This window comes from Cataglyphis hispanica, chromosome 15 (assembly GCF_021464435.1).
Source record: "Cataglyphis hispanica isolate Lineage 1 chromosome 15, ULB_Chis1_1.0, whole genome shotgun sequence".
Classification (NCBI taxonomy): Eukaryota; Metazoa; Arthropoda; class Insecta; order Hymenoptera; family Formicidae; genus Cataglyphis; species Cataglyphis hispanica.
The window spans coordinates 4,173,032-4,192,786 of NC_065968.1; the positions used below are offsets into that span (position 1 = coordinate 4,173,032).

The 19,755-nt window shown below is 30.1% G+C and overlaps 6 protein-coding genes across 8 annotated transcripts; 3 read left to right on the forward strand and 3 right to left on the reverse strand.

The window, feature by feature from the left end:
* Positions 1–74: 74 nt before the first annotated feature.
* On the forward strand, positions 75–1,644 carry LOC126855025 (uncharacterized protein CG1161). The gene is made up of 5 exons (XM_050602305.1): positions 75–284; positions 374–492; positions 705–819; positions 887–1,027; positions 1,188–1,644. The coding sequence occupies exons 1-5, from the start codon at positions 228–230 to the stop codon at positions 1,335–1,337; spliced, it is 582 nt and encodes a 193-aa protein (XP_050458262.1). The 5' UTR covers positions 75–227; the 3' UTR covers positions 1,338–1,644.
* Positions 1,645–1,992: 348 nt separating this feature from the next.
* LOC126855209 (ADP,ATP carrier protein-like) lies at positions 1,993–3,598 on the reverse strand. Its single transcript, XM_050602635.1, has 4 exons — positions 3,270–3,598; positions 2,772–3,030; positions 2,475–2,706; positions 1,993–2,363 (listed from the first exon to the last, which is right to left on the reverse strand). Exons 1-4 carry the CDS (start codon positions 3,421–3,423, stop codon positions 2,097–2,099), a joined length of 912 nt encoding a protein of 303 aa, XP_050458592.1. The 5' UTR covers positions 3,424–3,598; the 3' UTR covers positions 1,993–2,096.
* Positions 3,599–3,731: 133 nt separating this feature from the next.
* On the reverse strand, positions 3,732–8,791 carry LOC126855208 (flotillin-1). Its single transcript, XM_050602634.1, has 10 exons — positions 8,569–8,791; positions 8,126–8,201; positions 7,953–8,043; positions 7,539–7,682; positions 7,131–7,250; positions 5,985–6,200; positions 5,731–5,918; positions 5,456–5,666; positions 4,919–5,083; positions 3,732–4,848 (listed from the first exon to the last, which is right to left on the reverse strand). Exons 1-10 carry the CDS (start codon positions 8,618–8,620, stop codon positions 4,831–4,833), a joined length of 1,281 nt encoding a protein of 426 aa, XP_050458591.1. The 5' UTR covers positions 8,621–8,791; the 3' UTR covers positions 3,732–4,830.
* A 559-nt stretch (positions 8,792–9,350) lies between these two features.
* Positions 9,351–11,208, forward strand: LOC126855266 (telomere length and silencing protein 1 homolog). The gene is made up of 6 exons (XM_050602739.1): positions 9,351–9,656; positions 9,742–9,850; positions 9,944–10,089; positions 10,187–10,405; positions 10,622–10,755; positions 10,895–11,208. Exons 1-6 carry the CDS (start codon positions 9,535–9,537, stop codon positions 11,056–11,058), a joined length of 894 nt encoding a protein of 297 aa, XP_050458696.1. The 5' UTR covers positions 9,351–9,534; the 3' UTR covers positions 11,059–11,208.
* A 229-nt stretch (positions 11,209–11,437) lies between these two features.
* On the forward strand, positions 11,438–14,024 carry LOC126855267 (syntaxin-12). Of its 2 annotated transcripts, none has more exons than XM_050602741.1 (6): positions 11,438–11,859; positions 12,176–12,298; positions 12,371–12,440; positions 12,503–12,677; positions 12,768–12,992; positions 13,065–14,024. In XM_050602741.1, the coding sequence occupies exons 2-6, from the start codon at positions 12,190–12,192 to the stop codon at positions 13,308–13,310; spliced, it is 825 nt and encodes a 274-aa protein (XP_050458698.1). In that variant the 5' UTR covers positions 11,438–11,859; positions 12,176–12,189; the 3' UTR covers positions 13,311–14,024. The 2 variants fall into 2 exon arrangements, with proteins under 2 accessions (XP_050458698.1, XP_050458697.1); XM_050602740.1 differs by having other exon boundaries at positions 11,442–11,992.
* A 276-nt stretch (positions 14,025–14,300) lies between these two features.
* LOC126855265 (methyl farnesoate epoxidase-like) lies at positions 14,301–19,740 on the reverse strand. Of its 2 annotated transcripts, none has more exons than XM_050602738.1 (8): positions 19,645–19,740; positions 17,398–17,649; positions 17,018–17,306; positions 16,584–16,822; positions 16,124–16,335; positions 15,884–15,970; positions 15,333–15,471; positions 14,301–15,145 (listed from the first exon to the last, which is right to left on the reverse strand). In XM_050602738.1, the coding sequence occupies exons 2-8, from the start codon at positions 17,606–17,608 to the stop codon at positions 14,952–14,954; spliced, it is 1,371 nt and encodes a 456-aa protein (XP_050458695.1). In that variant the 5' UTR covers positions 17,609–17,649; positions 19,645–19,740; the 3' UTR covers positions 14,301–14,951. The 2 variants fall into 2 exon arrangements, with proteins under 2 accessions (XP_050458695.1, XP_050458694.1); XM_050602737.1 differs by lacking the exon at positions 19,645–19,740 and adding an exon at positions 17,902–18,064.
* Between the last annotated feature and the right edge of the window lie 15 nt (positions 19,741–19,755).

A 19,755-nucleotide genomic window follows, 5' to 3' on the forward strand; every position in this document is an offset into this window, starting at 1 on the left:
GTACAGTATGTTAGCATGGGTCTGTCAAATCTGTCAAGTGTCACGTGCTCAATGACGTCGCGCATGCGCGTAAAAATCACTTATGTCAGTGTACATCTGTCAATTTACTGCGTTCTGATTCGAACGAGGATCATGTACAGTTGTAATCATTATCTTCATGCGTGATTTTGTGTGATTAAGTTAAAAATTGACAAACTCTATACGTTTTTCTTAATGTGTGAAGGACAATGTTAAAGTACATTCTTATTACGATAGTTATTTTAACCTGTTTGTCACAAACTGAGGTTAGTATTACATACATTTTTGTGGATTTGTTTATAAATTAATTGAAAGATTGTAAATACGTTTAACGATATTACAAATGAAATTTTAGGCGCAATACGATGACAAGAGATGCAAATGTATCTGTCCGAGCCTCTCTTCCGTTACAAATACAACGCAATCGTCTATGGAGCGTCTCACATATATCATAAATGTTCCACCATTACAATGGTAATTTTATAATTTGCGTTAAAATATGCGAAATATAGTTTTTCTTATTCTATTAAAAATCCATATATTTTGAGAAAACATTTTTTTTTTATTGCTATTAAGATATAAATTTCAAACAAATGGATGTGGAAAGCTTTATATTGCATATCTACACAATTTGTAATCTAATATTTGTGATCTCACTATGTGATTGTCATATATAAAATTTATAGTAAATGCGAGAGTGTTGTTCTACCAAAACTTGGAGAACAGATAAAAGGGAAAGAAGAAATATTTTGCTCACGATGTGACTGCAAATATGAAAATAGGAATACAACTATCATTAAGGTACTTTTTATAAATAAGCTTTACATTGCTATTGTGTAATTTGATGGAAATATTAATATTGTTACAGATTGTGGTGATAATAGTTATATGGGTTATATCACTGTTGGTGATATATATGTTATTCTTAATTTGTTTGGATCCATTACTTAATAAGCGGATACATAAAGCTTCAGCAAATATTGGTTATCATGAACATAATAATGAGGAGGTAAGAGTGGAAAATTTCTTTATAAAATTTTTCTTATTTTTATGTTTCGCTGATGTTACTACGTAATAAATACATTATTAATAAGTATTAAACTTACTACTTTAATGATCATTTTTTTTTTTTTTAAATTTAATTAATTTATTGATTATTTTTTTTAAAGGATGATTCATCTCTTGCACCTGGAACTTCTCACCCAATGGGAGAAAGAGGTAATGTTTTGAATCGTGTTGGACATCAGCAAGACAAGTGGAAAAGGCAAGTTCGTGAACAAAGGCGGAACATTTATGATCGTCATACTATGTTGAATTAATAATTATACATTTTGTTAAGAATATAATATATAAAAAATCTAAAATGTAGAAATTCTTTACTTGCAACAATGATTTGTTCAATATTATGAAGCAAATTAAAAAAAAATAGTATTGATAAAAATATATTGCAGTAATAAGGAGTATTATTAAAGATTAGCAGATTATTATTCATTTTCAAAATTGGCCGACCTATTGGTTATAGCTTATAGTTAATGTTAAACCAAGTATATACATGCAAAGCTGTTATAATTTATTTTGTGTGATTTTGATATACATTAAACAATAAATTATTAAAATATATATTAATCACTCGTATTGTGATGTGTATGTATTTTTCATTAAAAATATTCATGAATAAATACACACAAACATAATATTTATATATGTTGTGTACAAAAAATTTATTTTGTACATAATTATATAAAGCTAATTTATGATGAAATTTTTATAATTCTGTATGTGGTCCCGTAATATGAGAACAGCTTATAAAAACGGTTTTAACATAGAAAGTGATAGTGAAAACTGAAAATTATCTTTTCTATATATCTTCTATAATATAAAATGCTTTTCATTAATATTTATAATTTTATATAGAAAATCATATATATATATATATATATATATATATATATATATATATATATATATAGATTCCACTATATATAAATGTACATAAATTTAAACACAATTCTCTTAATCATACACATTTATAAGACAATCTCTTATATATCAGTAAGATTTATGAAATTTTTAAAATTTCACAAATTTTTCGAGATTGTTTTTTCGATTGATTCCTTAACTGTATCGTACAACGTCAAAACGAGAGCACCACCGGTGCCACGAAGAATGTTAGAGAATGCACCTTTAAAAAAAGCTCCAGGTCCTTCAGTCTTTGATATTTTTATCCAACAATCCAATGTATTTTTATACATCATATCGGTCTTTTTTCGGCCTGATTGCATCATCATTCGTCTCCTGACTGTATCGAAGGGATAGGACACAATACCCGCTATCGTTGTTACTATCTGTAAGAAAAGTAAAATATGAAAAACATTTGTAACACAAAACATTTATTATATTTTCGTTGCTTTATCATTATATGTTCATTATGCTAATAGAAGGAGAAGAAAAGATACCTCGGCAATTATAAAATTCACATACAACGGTGTGCTCTTCGGATCAGGTAGCGTACCCTTCACAGTATCATAAAATCCAAAGTACGCTGCTCGATATATAATAATCCCTTGCACACTGACGTTGAAACCACGATACAGCCCAAACAATCCGTCTGATTCGAATATCTTTAATATGCAGTGAGTTATACCTTTAAACTCTCGTTTGTCTCCTTTTCCGATATCGGCGGCCAATCTAAAAGATTCAAATCCACACTATCATTTTGTACAAAATATAATAGCCGCGTGTACAAAACGTACCTAGTACGGGCAAAGTCAAGCGGATAGACGAATAAAAGCGATGTCGCACCGGCGGCACCGCCGGCCGCTAAATTTCCAATGAACTGTCGCCAGAATGCGTCCGGTGGAACGCCTCCCAAGAACAGGGTCTTGAATTTATCTTTAAACGCGAAATTGAGCGCTTGAGTTGGAAAATATCGGATTACGTTAGCGAGATTGCCTCTCCAGTAACTAAGAAATCCCGTTTCCTTAGGTATACGTACGAACGCATCTAGCATACCTGAAATAAAATTTCCACGATTATTCGCGTACATTAAAAGATAATAAAATTATTTTTCGTGTAACGTATAATATATATATATATATATATATATATATATATATAAATAAAAATAATATGGTATATATATATATATATATATATATATATATATATATATATATACCATATTATTTTTATTTTTAATTAATTTTAATTAATAATATAATACATATATTATAATTACGTATATTATATACCCTTATATCGAGCCTCAGGTTTAATTTGTTTCGAAGTGTGCTGCACTTGCAGCAATAGTTTCACTCTCTCTAAAGGAGCGACTGCAGTCTTTGCAATCGCCGCGGATAGACCTCCAGCTAGAAAGTCCACTGGAAAAGATCTGTACATATCCATTTTTTTCGCAAGAAGCTTTTGAAATAACTTATGTTATTATATTTTCAAAAGATTCACAGTCCGTCACGCATGTGGATCAGATCGTGCAGTTCTTGCACATTCTTATTTGTTACACACGTATTCCTATTAATATTATCGAAGTATTGTACATTTTTACATTATCTGTCAAAAAACAGTAAAGCATAACATAATCTACTATGCCATGAGTCATTTGTTTTGTGATTTACAAAAGCCTATAAAAATCATTATAATTATGCGGTCGCGAAAAAATTGTAGAACAAATAAGATAAACAAGACACACGGAAAAATATGCTTGTAACGTTTACTTGTGTTATTGCTTTACACAAAATCGCATACATATTTATTTGTTTATAAAGCTTTATATATTAGTCATATAAATATATGTAATTCGAAGCTTATTAAAAGGTTACACTATAATTCATATAAATTAGATCTCTGTGATTTTTTTATATGTATTTATAAATAGGATAAAATATATTACTTTTTCTTTCACATATATTTTGTAAATGCAGAAAATATAATGCTCGCGTGCAAATCACATACAAATTTGTTTCAAAAACTAAGAAGATTTTTTCTCATATTGAACGATATTATAAGTGATGTTTAAGAAACATTAAATACTTTCATTTTCTAAAAAGAGTCATTTGGTATACTTTATATTTAAAAGGTACATGTAATATATATATAATATTTGGGAGAGAGTGGCATTCGGCACGTTTTGGCATAGAATTATACATAGATAAACATGAACCATTACGATCGGTTCTTAAGAGATTCGACAGAACACACACACGATTTTTTTTTGTTAACGAATTTGTGTTAAATTGATAAAATTTCTTAAACAGTAAAATGTATTCATTTAAGAGCGATTAATATATATATATATATATATATATATATATATATATATATATATATATACATATACATACATACATACACACGAGTAATATCAATAATATGCTATATTAATGTTATATCACACTTTCACTGTCGGCATGAATAAAAGCTATTGGAATGAATGACTTACGAAATTTCCTGTTTTCGCGAATATATTCTTAAAACCGTAGTTAAATTAAATCGCTTATTTAAATTTATATTAATTAGTCCTGATTTTTTCAAAATTGAAAGTAATCTCAAAAATAAGTATACATACATATACATATACATTTTACATGAATGGCACAGCAAAAGTGTGTAGAACCTTTTTTTCTAATATAAGATTTTTCATATTATAAAATTATATTTAATGTGAGTTATATAGGACGAAATATCTTTAAAACAAATGTATATATAAAAAAAGTCCATTGATTATTTTTTTATAAATATACACATTGAAGAACGACATAATGATCAAGGAATTCGAATACTCTTGATATTGCACGTTTACGCAGCATGAACAGACTAAAAAGAAAAGTTTATAGATAATGAATTTACTTTATATATGTAATATAGTTACAGGTCTTGTACATACCTTTGCAATGTCCACGCCTGTTAAAGTTTTAACAAGATCTGGAACACGTTGTACAATATTGAAAACTTCTTCAGTTAATTTTTCTGCACCAATAGTGCCATTACCACTCGAGACCATAGTTATCTTTTTTGCTTGGGAAAGAGGGGCAGCTACTTCGGCGGCAACCTGTAAGGTAAATCGAAAAATCAGAATATTTTCCTGATTTTATTCAAATATTCTAAAATATTAAGAATATTATAATTTAGAGATTAAGAATATTATAAATTAAGAATATTAAGAATATTATAAAAATTATAAATAAAGATTATCAATCTTTATTCTTAGTATTCTTTTGTATCATTACTTTTATTCACATGCACCAAATTTCATTTTAATAATGCAGAACAATAGAATGACATTTTTATTATATGTATATATAATCAAATGACAAATATATAATGAATAATAGAGAACTGATCTAAATACTAAGAATAATATAAATAAAAATGAATAAACGAAAAATAAATTAAAAATGTTAAGAATACAAAGATTGTATACCCTTGGAAGTGTATCAAGCATCATATCTATCATCGCTGCGCTCTTATACTCGTTCCATGCGGCCGCTTTCTTTGCCATTTGCTCTGCCTCTGCTTTAGCTTTCGCTTCGATGGCAAAAGCTTCCGCTTCGCCGCGAATTTTAATTGCTTCAGCTTCAGCTTCAGCCTCCATAACAAGGCGCAATTTATTCGCTTCAGCTATTTTCTCTAACCTGGAGGCAAAATCTTAAATGTATAACGAAAACTCGGCTTATAAATACGCGTAATCAAGAATACCTGTATTTCTCTGCATCGGCAGGACGTCGTACAGTGGCGTCCAATTCTTTTTCGCGTCTTAGCATTTCCTGCTCCTGCACGGCGATCTCCTGACTACGTTCTACAACCTTCACTTGCATTTGTTCTTCCATTATTCTCTGTTTAGTTTTCGCCGCTTGAAGTTCAAAGGCCATTTCTGCTTCGGCTTTCTACAAGTGATGTTTTTATATTTGTAACGCTTTATAGAATGTAAACAGCAGTAAAACTCTACTCACTTTGGTTTGAACCTCGACGTCATAAGCAGCCTTTTTTAATTCGAAATCACGTTGTGCTTTCGCAATCTCTGTGTCATTTAAGAAACGAGAGGCCATTCTTTGCTCCTCGGCAATAGCTTCTCTAATCTGAGCATCTCTGCGAGCCTCCGCCTCACCTATTCTAGCGTCTCTCTTTACTTCTGCCGTACGTGCCATACCGAGTGCTTGCAGATATCCCTACAAATAATACATCCTCATAAAATATTATGTGATAGAATTTATAATATAATACAATAAGACAAGATGATTTCAGCATTCGAATAAGCAACATCTGTGAGTGATATATAAAAGCTACATACATATGTACCATTGTTCTCCAATATAATATTGAATCTAATTTTTAATTAAGGTTCTAGTAATATTAGCATGTTTAATATTTTCTTTAATGCAACTGAGACATTTTTAAAAGATCACATATTTTTATTCTTATTCTTTTTATTGACATCACATATTTCAATTAAAAAAAAAAAAAAAAAAATTAAATTATATTAGGAATATATCTCTTCTCAAAGTTTGTTATTTAAAAATATCTCGATATCAAATTAAGATAGCAATGATGTGTACTTTGTGAACAAAGTATTGCAAGTGCACATAATTGTGCTATTGTTACAAAAAGCGATGAGAATATGCTGTAAAATAAAAAATACCATTTTCCAAAATCTGAAGAATTTGCAATAATGTTAGAAGACATAGCAATGTGTGCCAAGACATTAGATATAATAATCGTAAAATTTGAACGTACCTTTGCCCCCTGCAAGTAGCAAAACAAAAAAGTATTCAATATTTACAATATACAAATGAATCTTACTATATTAATTACTAAGAACTTCATACTCATCTCAATTATAAAGAAATATCATTCATTTAAAGGGGGTCTTTTGAATATCTTTGTTTTTTATATACACTGTAGTAATTCGATTCTAATTTGCAGACATTTGTGACAATGGATTAAGTTTGTATGTCATTGATATTACCGTACTCTCACAGTTAAACTTTTAAATATTTATACATTTGGATTATATACTTTTGTCATTTCTGTGTTTATATATTTCAGTAATATGTACATTTGTACATTTATTATATATTATAATTATGCAATAAACTTACTTCTTCATCTCGAATATCTTTTAATGTATATGATACGACAGTAATGCCCATATTGACTAAATCACTGCTTGCAACTTCAAACACTTCCTTGCTAAACTTTTTACGATCCTTGTAAATTTCCTGTGATAAAAGCAAAGTTGAAATTTGGACACTCAGATATAGCGTTTTTAATGATTAGTGATTTAAAACAGTTTATTGCTATATATGTAAAACTTATAAAATCATAGAGCATCCACTGTAGACGTAACATAGAAAAAAATTACTAATATCTCAAATATTAGTTTTAAAAAATATTTTTGTTTTTTTTATGAAAATTTTTATGGAAACAAATTATCATGAAAAATTTTAATCTTTAAATTAATCTACAATTTAACTTTTTATTGCCAATATTAGTTTACTTTAGCTTACCTCTACAGTCATACTGCCCATTATAGCCCGTTGATGTCCTTCTAATGTGACAAGAGCTATGTTATGTATCTCGTCTTCAGATTTTCCAAGAAATTGTTCGCATGCTGTAGACAGCATTTCTTCATTTTGTCCTTGAATTTTTACCTGGTACCAATACAATATTTTATATATGCAAGTATCTGATTGAATTAACACAAAATCCTTTCATATTTGCAAAAAACACTTTCAAAATATCATAAATAATAAATATATACCATTGCTGTAAAAATAAAATATATTCAATCCGGAACATATTCAATTCAGACTATCAAACTTGTTAATTTTATTATATATATAATTATAAATATAATATAAATACAAATTATAGATATAAACATTCACTTATGTCAAAATAAATGATCTCTTTTTAATTACCTGTGCTATGCCTGTTACAGATATTGGTACTCCTTGACAAGTATATACTGTTGGACTTTCGACTTGTAAAGTCATTGTATTTAGAGAAATTCTATAAAAGTAAGATACATATATATTACAAGATCTTATACCTTACTATTTATACACTATAATAGTACTTATGTAATTCTTACTTTTGCACTTGTTGCACAAATGGCCAAACAAATACCCGTCCTCCAGGCACCAAAAGAGGTTTGCTGTAGCAACATCCTTGATGCAAAAATTTAAAGAAGTTAAAAATTATATAAATGCAAAGTGGCAATAGAGAAAATCCAAAAAATTTGTAAAATCTTTCAGCAATCAAGATTTAAATCAATATTAATAAAAATTTGCATAGCAAATTTATGTATATATACGTATTAATCTAACGTGATTAAAATATATTAGGCATAATTGTTCTTGATCGATCCCGCATTTCCCCACCGCTGTGTCATTCTGCAAATCAATTATCGCAGCATATAGGAGAAGCGCGCTCCTCCCTTTCTCTTCTCCTTTTTTCACGAATGATTAATCAGCATAGATGCGAAAAAAAGAGAATAAATAATTTCGAATAATGACATCTTCTTGCTAAATTTACCTGAAACTACGAGAGCCTCATTCGGGCCGCAAGTAACGAATCCACAACTCATGATTACGCGTTGACGTAATAACACAGTGTCAGACGTAATTCACGCACTTCACAATTGACAGTTGCGTATTTCGACATCCATATACAATCACAGTATCAGAATATCGGAGAGAGAAGCCTGAGAAAGGTCATTCCGGCGTTTTCCGTCAAGATGCCACTGGAGTGAGCCTTCCCTATGCATAGAAAATCAAAGTCAGAATTAGAAAGAGACAGGTATATTTTTGGTTGGATCTCTGTCTCTTGTTATATTATCTGAACTGAAAACATTTTTCATCAGATATTTAGCAATAAAAACGATATAGCGGTATGTTAGGAAGTATTTTATTTATCAATTTAAACAATGAAATGAGAAAGGATTGTAAATTATTCTTATTTTTTTCCAATTCGATATTCTTAAATCAGAATAGCATTATCTAATTAACGAATCCCTGACAAAGATAGTGATCCATCCAACATATCTATGTGTCCTTTTCTACGAATTAAATCTTTTTCTCCCAATCCTTCAGCTCACTGTTTTCAAAAATACAAGTAAAAAGTCATTGATTTTTTAGGAAATAAAAAATTTTTTAGGGAATATAAAAATATTACTTGTAAAGATTTGTGTGAGGATCTGCTTTAGTAAACGTCGGAGTAGAGTAGCATTTCAAATAAGAAAGATTTCTTTGTCCTGATTGGTCAACCAAATGCTACTCTACTCCAAGTAAATTTTCGAACGCCATCTGATTCGGAGTTTGTCGATGGTTGTCACTTCTGTCAATCTATTTTTTTACGAAGCTAGAAAACTGTGGATTTATATGTAGAATTTGACAATCGTGCGTAAAAGCACGTGTATATTTAAAGCGAATGTACTTGTGAAAAAAATATATAAAAATACATATAAGTTTTTCAGTGTGTTAGAAGTGTGTTTAAGGAAATATGGGTAACAGTGACGATGAATCGCATAATATTCAGTTTAAGAAGAAGAAAAAAAAATCATTAAGGAAACGTGAAGTTCTGTCGGATGACAATGACAGTGAGGGTGAAAAAGTATCTGTCAGGTATATATGACATATTACATATATTAATTGAATATCAATAGAATAAAAAAATTACTCTGATTATAAAGAGGAAGATTTATTTTAGAGAAAAAGTTGAAGAGATGAAGATTATCCAAAAGCTCCGTGAAAGACCAGCAGGTATCAATGTCGCTGGTTTAGCTCTTGGAGAAAGTGTTGCATCTGATGCAATAACGGTACATATGATATATATATTATAGTGAAATTAAAACATGATATATAAGAGAGAAAATGTAATAATATAAATTAATAACTATATGTTAATTTAGTCTGATCCTTTTAACATGAAGACTGGAGGAATGGTAAATATGGCTGTATTGAAAAATACAAAACACAGGCAAAATGATGCATACGAAACTGGCATTGGAACACAATTTAATGCAGAGACTAATAAACGAGATGAGGATGAAGAAATGTATGTACATATGTAGATTTATTTCTATTATATATTGCTGGTATTGAAACAGAATTTATACAGATATATTACAAGCTAATATAAATACTGTTACTAGGGTTAAATATATAGAAGAGGAATTATCAAAAAGGAAAAGTAAAAATAATAATGATATGGGAAATAGTACATATAATGAGAAAGGATCGTATTGCTCACCCGAAGAAGCAGCATTACGTGCAGTACCAGGACATTTAAGGCAAAGTTCAACCAACCGTAGCGAGGAAATGCTTTCAAATCAAATGCTCTCTGGTATTCCAGAAGTTGACCTCGGCATAGAGTAAGTATTTTTCCATAATTTAGACGTGATGAAGAATAGACAATAGTGAATATATTTGACATTAATAAGATATATAAATAATTATTGTTGAAATCTGAAATAATAATATAAATTTATTTACTTTAGAAAAAAGAGAGAGAAAGAGAAAGTGTTTAGTATTACAAGTTTTATAGCAAATATTATTTTTACATAATATAAATACAATTTAATTTTCAGGGCTAAAATCCGTAATATTGAAGCTACAGAAGAGGCAAAGTTAAAGCTACTTTGGGATAGACATAGAAAGAAAGATGGACCATCGCAGTTTGTTCCTACTAATATGGCTGTAAATTTTGTACAACACAACAGATGTATGTGAATTTGTCATTCTAATTGATATATATATATATATATATATATATATATATATATATATATATATATATATATATATTTTAATATATATATTAATTTATCATATTAATATATATATATTAATTTTATTTTTAGTTAACATAGAAGATTCGGATTTCCAGAAGACGCAGCAAGAATCTGATAACAAGAAAAAAAGCACTACCAAAGAAGATGTTCGAGGAAAGCGAAAAGACAATGGAGAAAAGGCAACAGATGATTATCATTATGAAAGATTTAAAAAACAGTTTAGGCGATTTTAAATTGAACTGTTTCATTAATCAATTTTATTTATATACTTTTTATGTCGTTAATATCCATACATCAGCTGTATTATATAATTTAAAAAAAAAAATGCAAAAAAGAATAATACAAAGCATTATTGTAAAAAAAAATGTGTGGCTGCTCCGTTGATATTTTATATCATATTATATTCGATTAATATTTTGTATATTTATTATACATAACAAGAATTCCCACCTCCATAATTTTTAGTGGAAGATTAGGTAAAAGAGAGCAATTTAATTATAGTCTTTCTCTCTTTCACTCTCGGCATGTAGTCTACTTCAAAAGATAGGTTTCTCTATTCTGATTGGTCAATCAAACATTACGTGAAGCGCCAAGTGGACTATGTCCTTGATATAAAACGAGAAAAAAATCATCTTTTATGCATATTTGAAATCATATGTGCTTGTGCTCTCTCGTTAGATTGATAAATTTATTTCCAACAGAGATCCTTATCCTTTCTATTGCTCGAGACTCGGAATCTACAATTTAATACGTTTGTGGCGATCAGATTCATTCAAAATCTATCTCAGTGGCGTTATTGATCAACGCAAGAATTTTTTTTAGCATTTTATCGTGTCAAAAATCTTGGAAGAATTCTTTGAATCGTGCAGCAACGCGAACCGTGTATATGTATATATTCGTATACATATATGCATAAAATATCGAGAGGTGGAATTCCACAGACAGTATATCAATTCCGTGAGTCATCGCGCAAACGTATCGACCCACTACTCACCAGTCGTCATTCGTTTTGTTGACAAGTAGAATTACATCAGGTGATAGCAACGATTCCTTCATTTTCATTAAGGATTTGTGATAAGGCGTATTTCATGTAAATTTTATAAACGTCATCGCCAGAGCTTCGACGAGTGTTGAAGAACAGTTGATACTTTTATTCGCAGAAAATTGGTTAGTTGCATTTAAAATCGTTCGTGTGCGAAAATTGATTGAAATTCTTGTCAGAACAGTCACATTCGACCCTTACTTTAACTTCTGGATTCTTGCTTTACCTTTAAATTAGAAATATATATCATTTACAGATATTTATGCCTATTACTTAATTAATTAAATTAGTGTGTATGTCCAATTTAGTTGATAACGTCAAGATGGATGCTGGATTCTCATCATATCACAATGGAGGTCCTGCTCGAGAGCAAGATTTTGGCAAGTTGTCTCAAACTATTGGTACTTCGATACTTAAGATATCGCAGAATGGTGAGTATCGAATCAACAGAATTGATTTGAAAATTATATTATGGGATACTCATATTGATAATTCTTTTGTAGTATCTTCCATGCAGAAGATGGTCAATCAGTTGGGTAGCTCCACTGATTCTCAAGAACTCAGGAATCAGCTGTAAGTTACAAGGTACCTGAGGAAACTAAAATTAATAATTAATAAAATTTTATTGTTTATAGGCATCAAATACAGCATTATACACAGCAATTGGCAAAGGATACTAGTGTTCATCTTCGAGATTTGGCTGTATTAGCAAATAACTCTGGATCTACAAGCCCTGGAGAACAAAGACAGAGAAAAATGCAAAGAGAGCGTCTTCAAGATGAATTTACAAGTGCATTGAATTCTTTCCAAGTAAATATTGATATTAATTGTTGATTAACTTTGAAATATTTTAATATTTGTATTATATTACTAATAATTATTGTTTATGTATAAACTTAGGCTGTACAAAGGCTGGCTGCTTCGAAGGAAAAAGAAATGGTCAGAAAAGCTAAAGCTAGTGCAGGTATTGCACCATTTGGGGAAAAGAAACAGGAGACGCTTATAGAATTACAAGATAGTAGAACGTATACAAATGATCATCAAAAACTGCAACAGGATCAACTGCAGGAACAAATGAACTTACGAATGTTGGAAGAACAAGAAGCTAGTATAAGACAGTTGGAGGTAAATATTTTTTCACAATTACCATAACAAATATATATGCAAATATAATTATATTATTTATCTTTTGTACAGAGTAATATTAGCGATATTAATCAAATATTCAAAGATCTTGGAGCTTTGGTATATGATCAAGGAGAGGTTATTGATTCTATAGAAGCTTCGGTTGAAAGAACTGAAGTATCTGTCAGCGAAGGTGCTTCTCAAGTAAGGCAAGCGAGTATGTATCAAACGAAATTGCGTAAAAAGAAGTGTGTTCTCGTACTTATAGCAGCAGTTGTATTATCGATTTTAATTGGAATCATAGTTTGGCAAAGCTAAATATAAATATACATAATATACACATATATATACATATAAAATAAACAATGTACAGCATGTTGGAGTATAGCGCTATGAAAGACTGCTGTATGTGAACAGTTGCAATCACAGGATATTAGGCTGATAAAATTCTTAGTGACGTTCCTATCTAATCTTGCTTTACAAGTGTCCAAAAAAATAGTCATTATATCAGAGATACATGCAAGGAAACGTGTCTTACGAATTGGATCTTATTAATTATGTTAATTATAAGTGCAAGCTCCGATTTGCGAATGGTTTTAATGGCATGTCTAAGATTGCCACAGTCCATTTATACGTTTCATTATAAAATTTCAAATATAATAATCAATTATATAACATATGTATGCACGCGCGTATGTGACAATTTAGGTAATTTAATGCGATTATATATAATAAAGATATGTGCGCGTGTGTATGTATCTAATACTTCTATATGGTAAAGTATGCTTGTTATCTGATTGCGAACATAACTGTGCATGTGCTTGTAAAATATCTTAAAAGTTATTTCTAATTGAAACTCTGAAACGAATGATTGAGTGTGTGTGTTATAACATTTTATGAAAGTCAGAAGATTTATGTAAGTTAATGTATTATATTCAGTTCAAGAATATGTTGATTTATTTTAGACAAGATATAATAAACAATATATAGAAAAAGAAGACAAGCACACAAGCTTGCTATGCTTTGTGTGTAAATATTTTTCTCTATTATTTAATCTTATAAATTAATTACATACTATTAATGATAAATATTTAGTATAGGGACCATACCTTATTGATATTATTCAAACTGAATTATATATTTCGAGGCGTATATTTATAGAAACTCTGAATTCCCACATTCTTTAAAAAAATATCTTAGAGAAATTATAAAATTATCATAAAAAAAATAGAAAATAGATTTTCTCCCCTTATTTCTTCCTTCTTTTTATTTATCTCTTTTTATATAATGTCTTTATATTTAATGTGACAATGTTACATTTAATATAATATTTTAAATTGTATAAGCAAATATAAAAACTTTTTTCTGTGATTAAATTTGTCATATAAAATGCTTTATAGTATAGTATATTTCGATGAAATAAATATATTCATCATTTTATATTTGAAAAATCATATTTGCTTCCAGGAGATTTAGGAAGAGAACAAAACAATAGTTTGAGAGAGAAAAGAGAGATGGCTTTATATTTTTTAATTAATAAAAATGTTTTTATCGCGATTACTACAATTTTAAATCTTTATTTTAAAAATACCAATTGATAACGAGAAATTTTTGAAAGTAATTTTATTCATCTCTCTCTTCTCTCTCAATCCTCCTTAATTATAATTATATTGTGTTACTTTTTATTAAACCAAATGTACTTAGTAATCATTTATAATTGACATACTGTATATTTTATGTGTTATACATGTAGCACGAACTATAATATTATGTTTGACAAAAACATTTGTAGCTATTACAGATCCGGCGCAATGTTTGAAAATGACGTTTATTGGTTTTACCCGCCACGCAAAAGTCTCACTTTTACGTCTCGTTTTACGAGTTCGACGAAACCGAGCCCGCGTTTCACGGAAGTCCAAATGTATCATCACGTAAGGTTTGCGGCGCGACCTTTCCGTCTCAGTCATTTAGATCGGATCTCTTCGTGAGTTTAAGATAATATGGCTTCGGCGACAGGGTGAAACCATCGTGGAATTTCAGATCTGGTTTGCTGTGATCGGCCGAGATTTCCACGTCGAAATAATGCACGATGTTGGTGAAGAACAGGAACAACGAGGAACGCGCCAGCAGTTCACCCGGACAGTGTCTCTTGCCTTGAAACACGAAATAATATCACCCGCATTGTTCTCGCAAATTAGTATACGTATAATTGTGAGAACGCAATGCGCATGATGTGTTGATTATTTTACGCACACCTTCGCAAAGCGTGAAATTTTCGCGATACAGAGACAGAGAGACAATGGCGAGAATACTCGCGATTTCGCGTAGTCTCAAACTTACCTAAACCAAAAGGGAAGGTGGAGTTGCGAGAAAATTGGCCCCGTTCATTTAGAAAACGTTCCGGACGGAACACATTCGGTTCGTCCCAGTGCGCCTTGTCATTGTGAGCGCTATGATAATGAAAAAGCACATTCGTATCCTGCAAAACGATAATCTTTTTATAAAATGCAATTTAGGAGCGACATAAATTTGCAGTATTATATTAATAATAATTATATATTAATAATAATTTGATCTTATATATAGGAATGTATAATAAATATATAAATTATATTATATATTAATATAATTTTATTATACGAACACACAATAATTGCTCCTAAAGCTGCTATAAAATTTTATTATTTTTGAGCCGTTTTGTTATTTTGAAGGTATATATAGAAGGTAATATTTTTCTAATCTGATTTCACATCGCCATCACATACTCGGCTTGACAAAAAAAAAATCGATACAGAAATTAAAAAAATGAGCAAGAAGGGGACTCAGATTAGAAATAATAATTCGTATGATTGTATCGATCATTACTTATAATAGAAAATAAGATTCATTACCTTAGGTATTCGATATCCGTTTAGAAAGACATCTTTTGAAGTCCTATGAGGTATGCCAAGTGGTGTCATAATTAAATATCTTTGTATCTACATACATATACATATGTATATTTATTTGATACATACACATATGCCATTTTCATACATCGTAATATAAAAAGATAAATATCGTTGTATTTATTTGCGCGATAATTATAGATATTTCATTTTTTTTATCTCATCAATTTATCAATTAATTACCTCAGTTAAGAAAGCTTCTATCATTGGTAAAGACGGCAAGTCGTCTTCGGTAGGAGCTCTTGATCTGCCGACGACTCTGTCTAAATCAGCTTGAAGTTTCTTCACCCATTCAGGATTTAACGACAGAAAGAGAAACGCGGTCGCTAAAGTATCGATGGTCGTCTTCGATCCGGCCAAAAAGAGATCAAGGCATAATACCAATAACATCTCACCTACGAGGTGTAATACGCGTTAATCACAAACAAAGTTTTATTTAATTGAGGAAAAGAAAGATATTTAATCCAATCGCGCGCGTCTCGATCTATATCTAAAATTTCGATTATTGTTATTTTGTGAAAATACCTGAGACGATTCCGAACGAATATCATTCCGCGGAATATTTTCTGACACAATTGAAATTAATCGATTAATCAAATGGTATATTTTTATCCTCCTGGATAATTTTGCAAAAATTACTCACGATCAAAAATAGTATCTTCATCGCCATTCTTCTTCGACATTTTCGAGAGAAACGCGTCAATAAGATCGCGCGGCTGATTATCGGGCGGCGGGTCGCTCTCGTGCATCTTGATCTCGTCGTCGATGAAGCTCCAAAGTTTTTTGAGGATCTTCATCAGTTCATTATATCCCGATAATTCTGGAATAATGAATCGTAAAAAAGGTATCTGCGACACCACTCCGCCCAGATTATCCATTAATCTGTGTAACAGCAAGTATATATTTCGAAATTTAGATTAAAATAGATTATATTATGTATCAATAAAATATTAATATAATATTATATGTTATATAATATATATTAAAACACAAATTTGTCATATCGTATAATATCGAAAATAATATTTATACTATATTTTATTAAACTTTACTTATAAGATTTTCTTCAGTCCTTACCTGAAGGCGTCATGAGCGACCTCGAGCGCTTGTTGCAGTTTTTCATCCTCGTAACGGAATGTGTGTCCGGCAATCATAAACCATAACGAATTGAGCACCGCAACGTCGAATGCCCTGTCCATTGATATCGCGCCATGCTCGCTTATCTCCTGCAGATGATTGATGAGCTCTCGAGCCTCGATCATCAATTGCTTTTTCATAACCGACTGACCTATGCCAAATGTTCGCAGGTGTCGCGTCGTAAATGTACGAATTTGCAACCAAGTGGTATCCTCAGTGAACACAAGGCCTGCCCGAGAGGATGAGAGAGAGTTACGATCGTTTATATGCTAATCAAGACAATGGAAATTAATTTTTCGGATTTTGTTGAAATAACGTACCTTTTCTCTTCCCAAACGATCGTACCCTGAAGAAAAATCCGTCCGGTCGGCTATTAAACTCATCGCAGCGAAGAGCTTTCTTCACCAGATCGTAAGTCGAGATTACCACCACCTTTTGATTTCCAAGTTTTAGCCCCAATATCGGCCCATACGTACGTGTCAGTTCTTGAAGAGCTATATGGCTGTATTCATATTTTGAACGTAATCGCATAAACGTCAGGTAACATCCCAGGAACGGTAGCCACGGCGGACCTGTATGATTAATACACTAATAAATCAAGGATGCTATACAAACAAATGATGATAAACTGCATTTCAGTTTATCTACTATACTTACGAGCATTTAAAAATATACAATAAATTTATAAACGCTTATAAACACTTTAATAAAATTATGTAAATTAAAGCAATCGCATTAACACTATCCAAATTAAATACTTTATTTAAAACACTGGATTTTCGAAGAATTGTATCTTCATGAATTTGTTGATTTGTTTTGCATACCAGGTGGATAATTTCTTGGCTTGCCATCACAGAGATAATAAAAACAAACGAATATAACAAGAATTAGAAAGATCGTTAGATGTAACATCTTTAAATGCACTGAGATACTTGATACTTCGTATCTTCTAAAGTGACTTATATGAGCATGAGCTACAGGTATATATAGGTATATATAAATGTGTGCATAACGTGTATATATAAATGTATATATAAATATGTGTGTGTGTGTGTGTGTGTGTGTGTGTGTGTGCGTGCGTGTGTGTGTGTATGGGTGTGTATGATAACCAAAGAATGAATTTAGAGTTTCCCCCTTTGATATTATCAACGTGGCACCCAATGGCCTCTACGAACAAAAATATCTATCTGATGTTTCAATAGACGCATGTTTTTGCCTGTGAAAGCTATTGTATACAAAGTATAATATACGAGAATTATTTCTTTTTTAAAATTTTGTTATTTTTATATTTTAACTTTATATTTTAAGATTCGATGCATTTCGATCATATTTCGATAAAAAAATTAATGCTAATGAAAAATATTGTAGTCGCAAAACGCTATGATTTTTTAAAAGACTTATTTGTGTAGTAACTTTCTTTCCGAAATTGAATGAAATTGTGTGAGAATCTATTATACTTGTCTTATATATAAACATCAAATGTTATTTTAAATAACGTTATTTGTTAAAATAAAAAAAAAATATTAAAAATTTTTAATTAAATGTGAATATTAATTAGAAATAAAAAATATTAATTATTATCATTTTTTAACAATTGCATAAAAAAAGATAAGATTAAAAATAGGTTATTATATTTGTAGGATTAAGAATATCGATTAGATCCTTTTTCCATTGTTTTTTTTTTTGCTGCAAATAAATAGTTACAAATAATTATTAAATTATATCGCCAAAAAGTTATTAGAATGTGCTCTTTTATTTAGGTACATAAACTTACTCGCAACATTTACAATCGTAATTTCACGCAAAAATTGAGTTGAGTGATATTATACATTGCTTTACACATCGTGAGAAACATATACGAAGGAGAGATGTCTAGAAATCGTCTATTGTGTTGTAAAATAACTATTATCACGATATTTGGCCACAGCTTACAAATCACAATTTACACAAGAATGTACTATACCTGTCCTTGTACAGAAAAACAACATAGAAAAGAAATGTCTTAGGTGGAATTATCTTGGAATAATACTTGTTTATCTAGCTGTTTGTCATTGAGTCATCGCTTTCGAAATCAGGCAAAAAAAATCATAATAAACTGTCACAAGAGAACAACAACAAAGAGCGCTTCATTACATAAGATAGGCCCGAACATTCCGGCCAGACTTTGAGATTTTATAGGAAACTTTTTATTCGAAATTAAATTTTCTATAAAAACTCAAAGTCTGGCTGGAACGTTTTGGCCCTTCCTGAATGTATGTATATTGCATACATTATTGTGTAAATTATTAAGTATAAAAATAATATTATGATATCGATATTATATATATATATATATATATATATATATATATATATATATATATATATATATAATATTGTGTAAGTTTGAATATTTCTAAGAAGAGGTTTTGCAAGATAAAATTTCTATAAAACAAAAAGATAAAAAGAAGGAATTATATAGTTTTCGGATCAAACTCATCTGTGCGTGATTAAATGAAAGTAAACGTGAGACAAAAAGTGAAAATGTTTCCTGTATCCCGGTCTCATGTCATGTCAGAAAAACGTACCTACGTATCATGATTTCACTGATTCTATTTTCCTACGTACGATCGCACTACAGAAAAAAATCCTCTCTTCCGTAGTTGGCGCCAGTGAAATCTCACCGTCCTCGTCGTTGT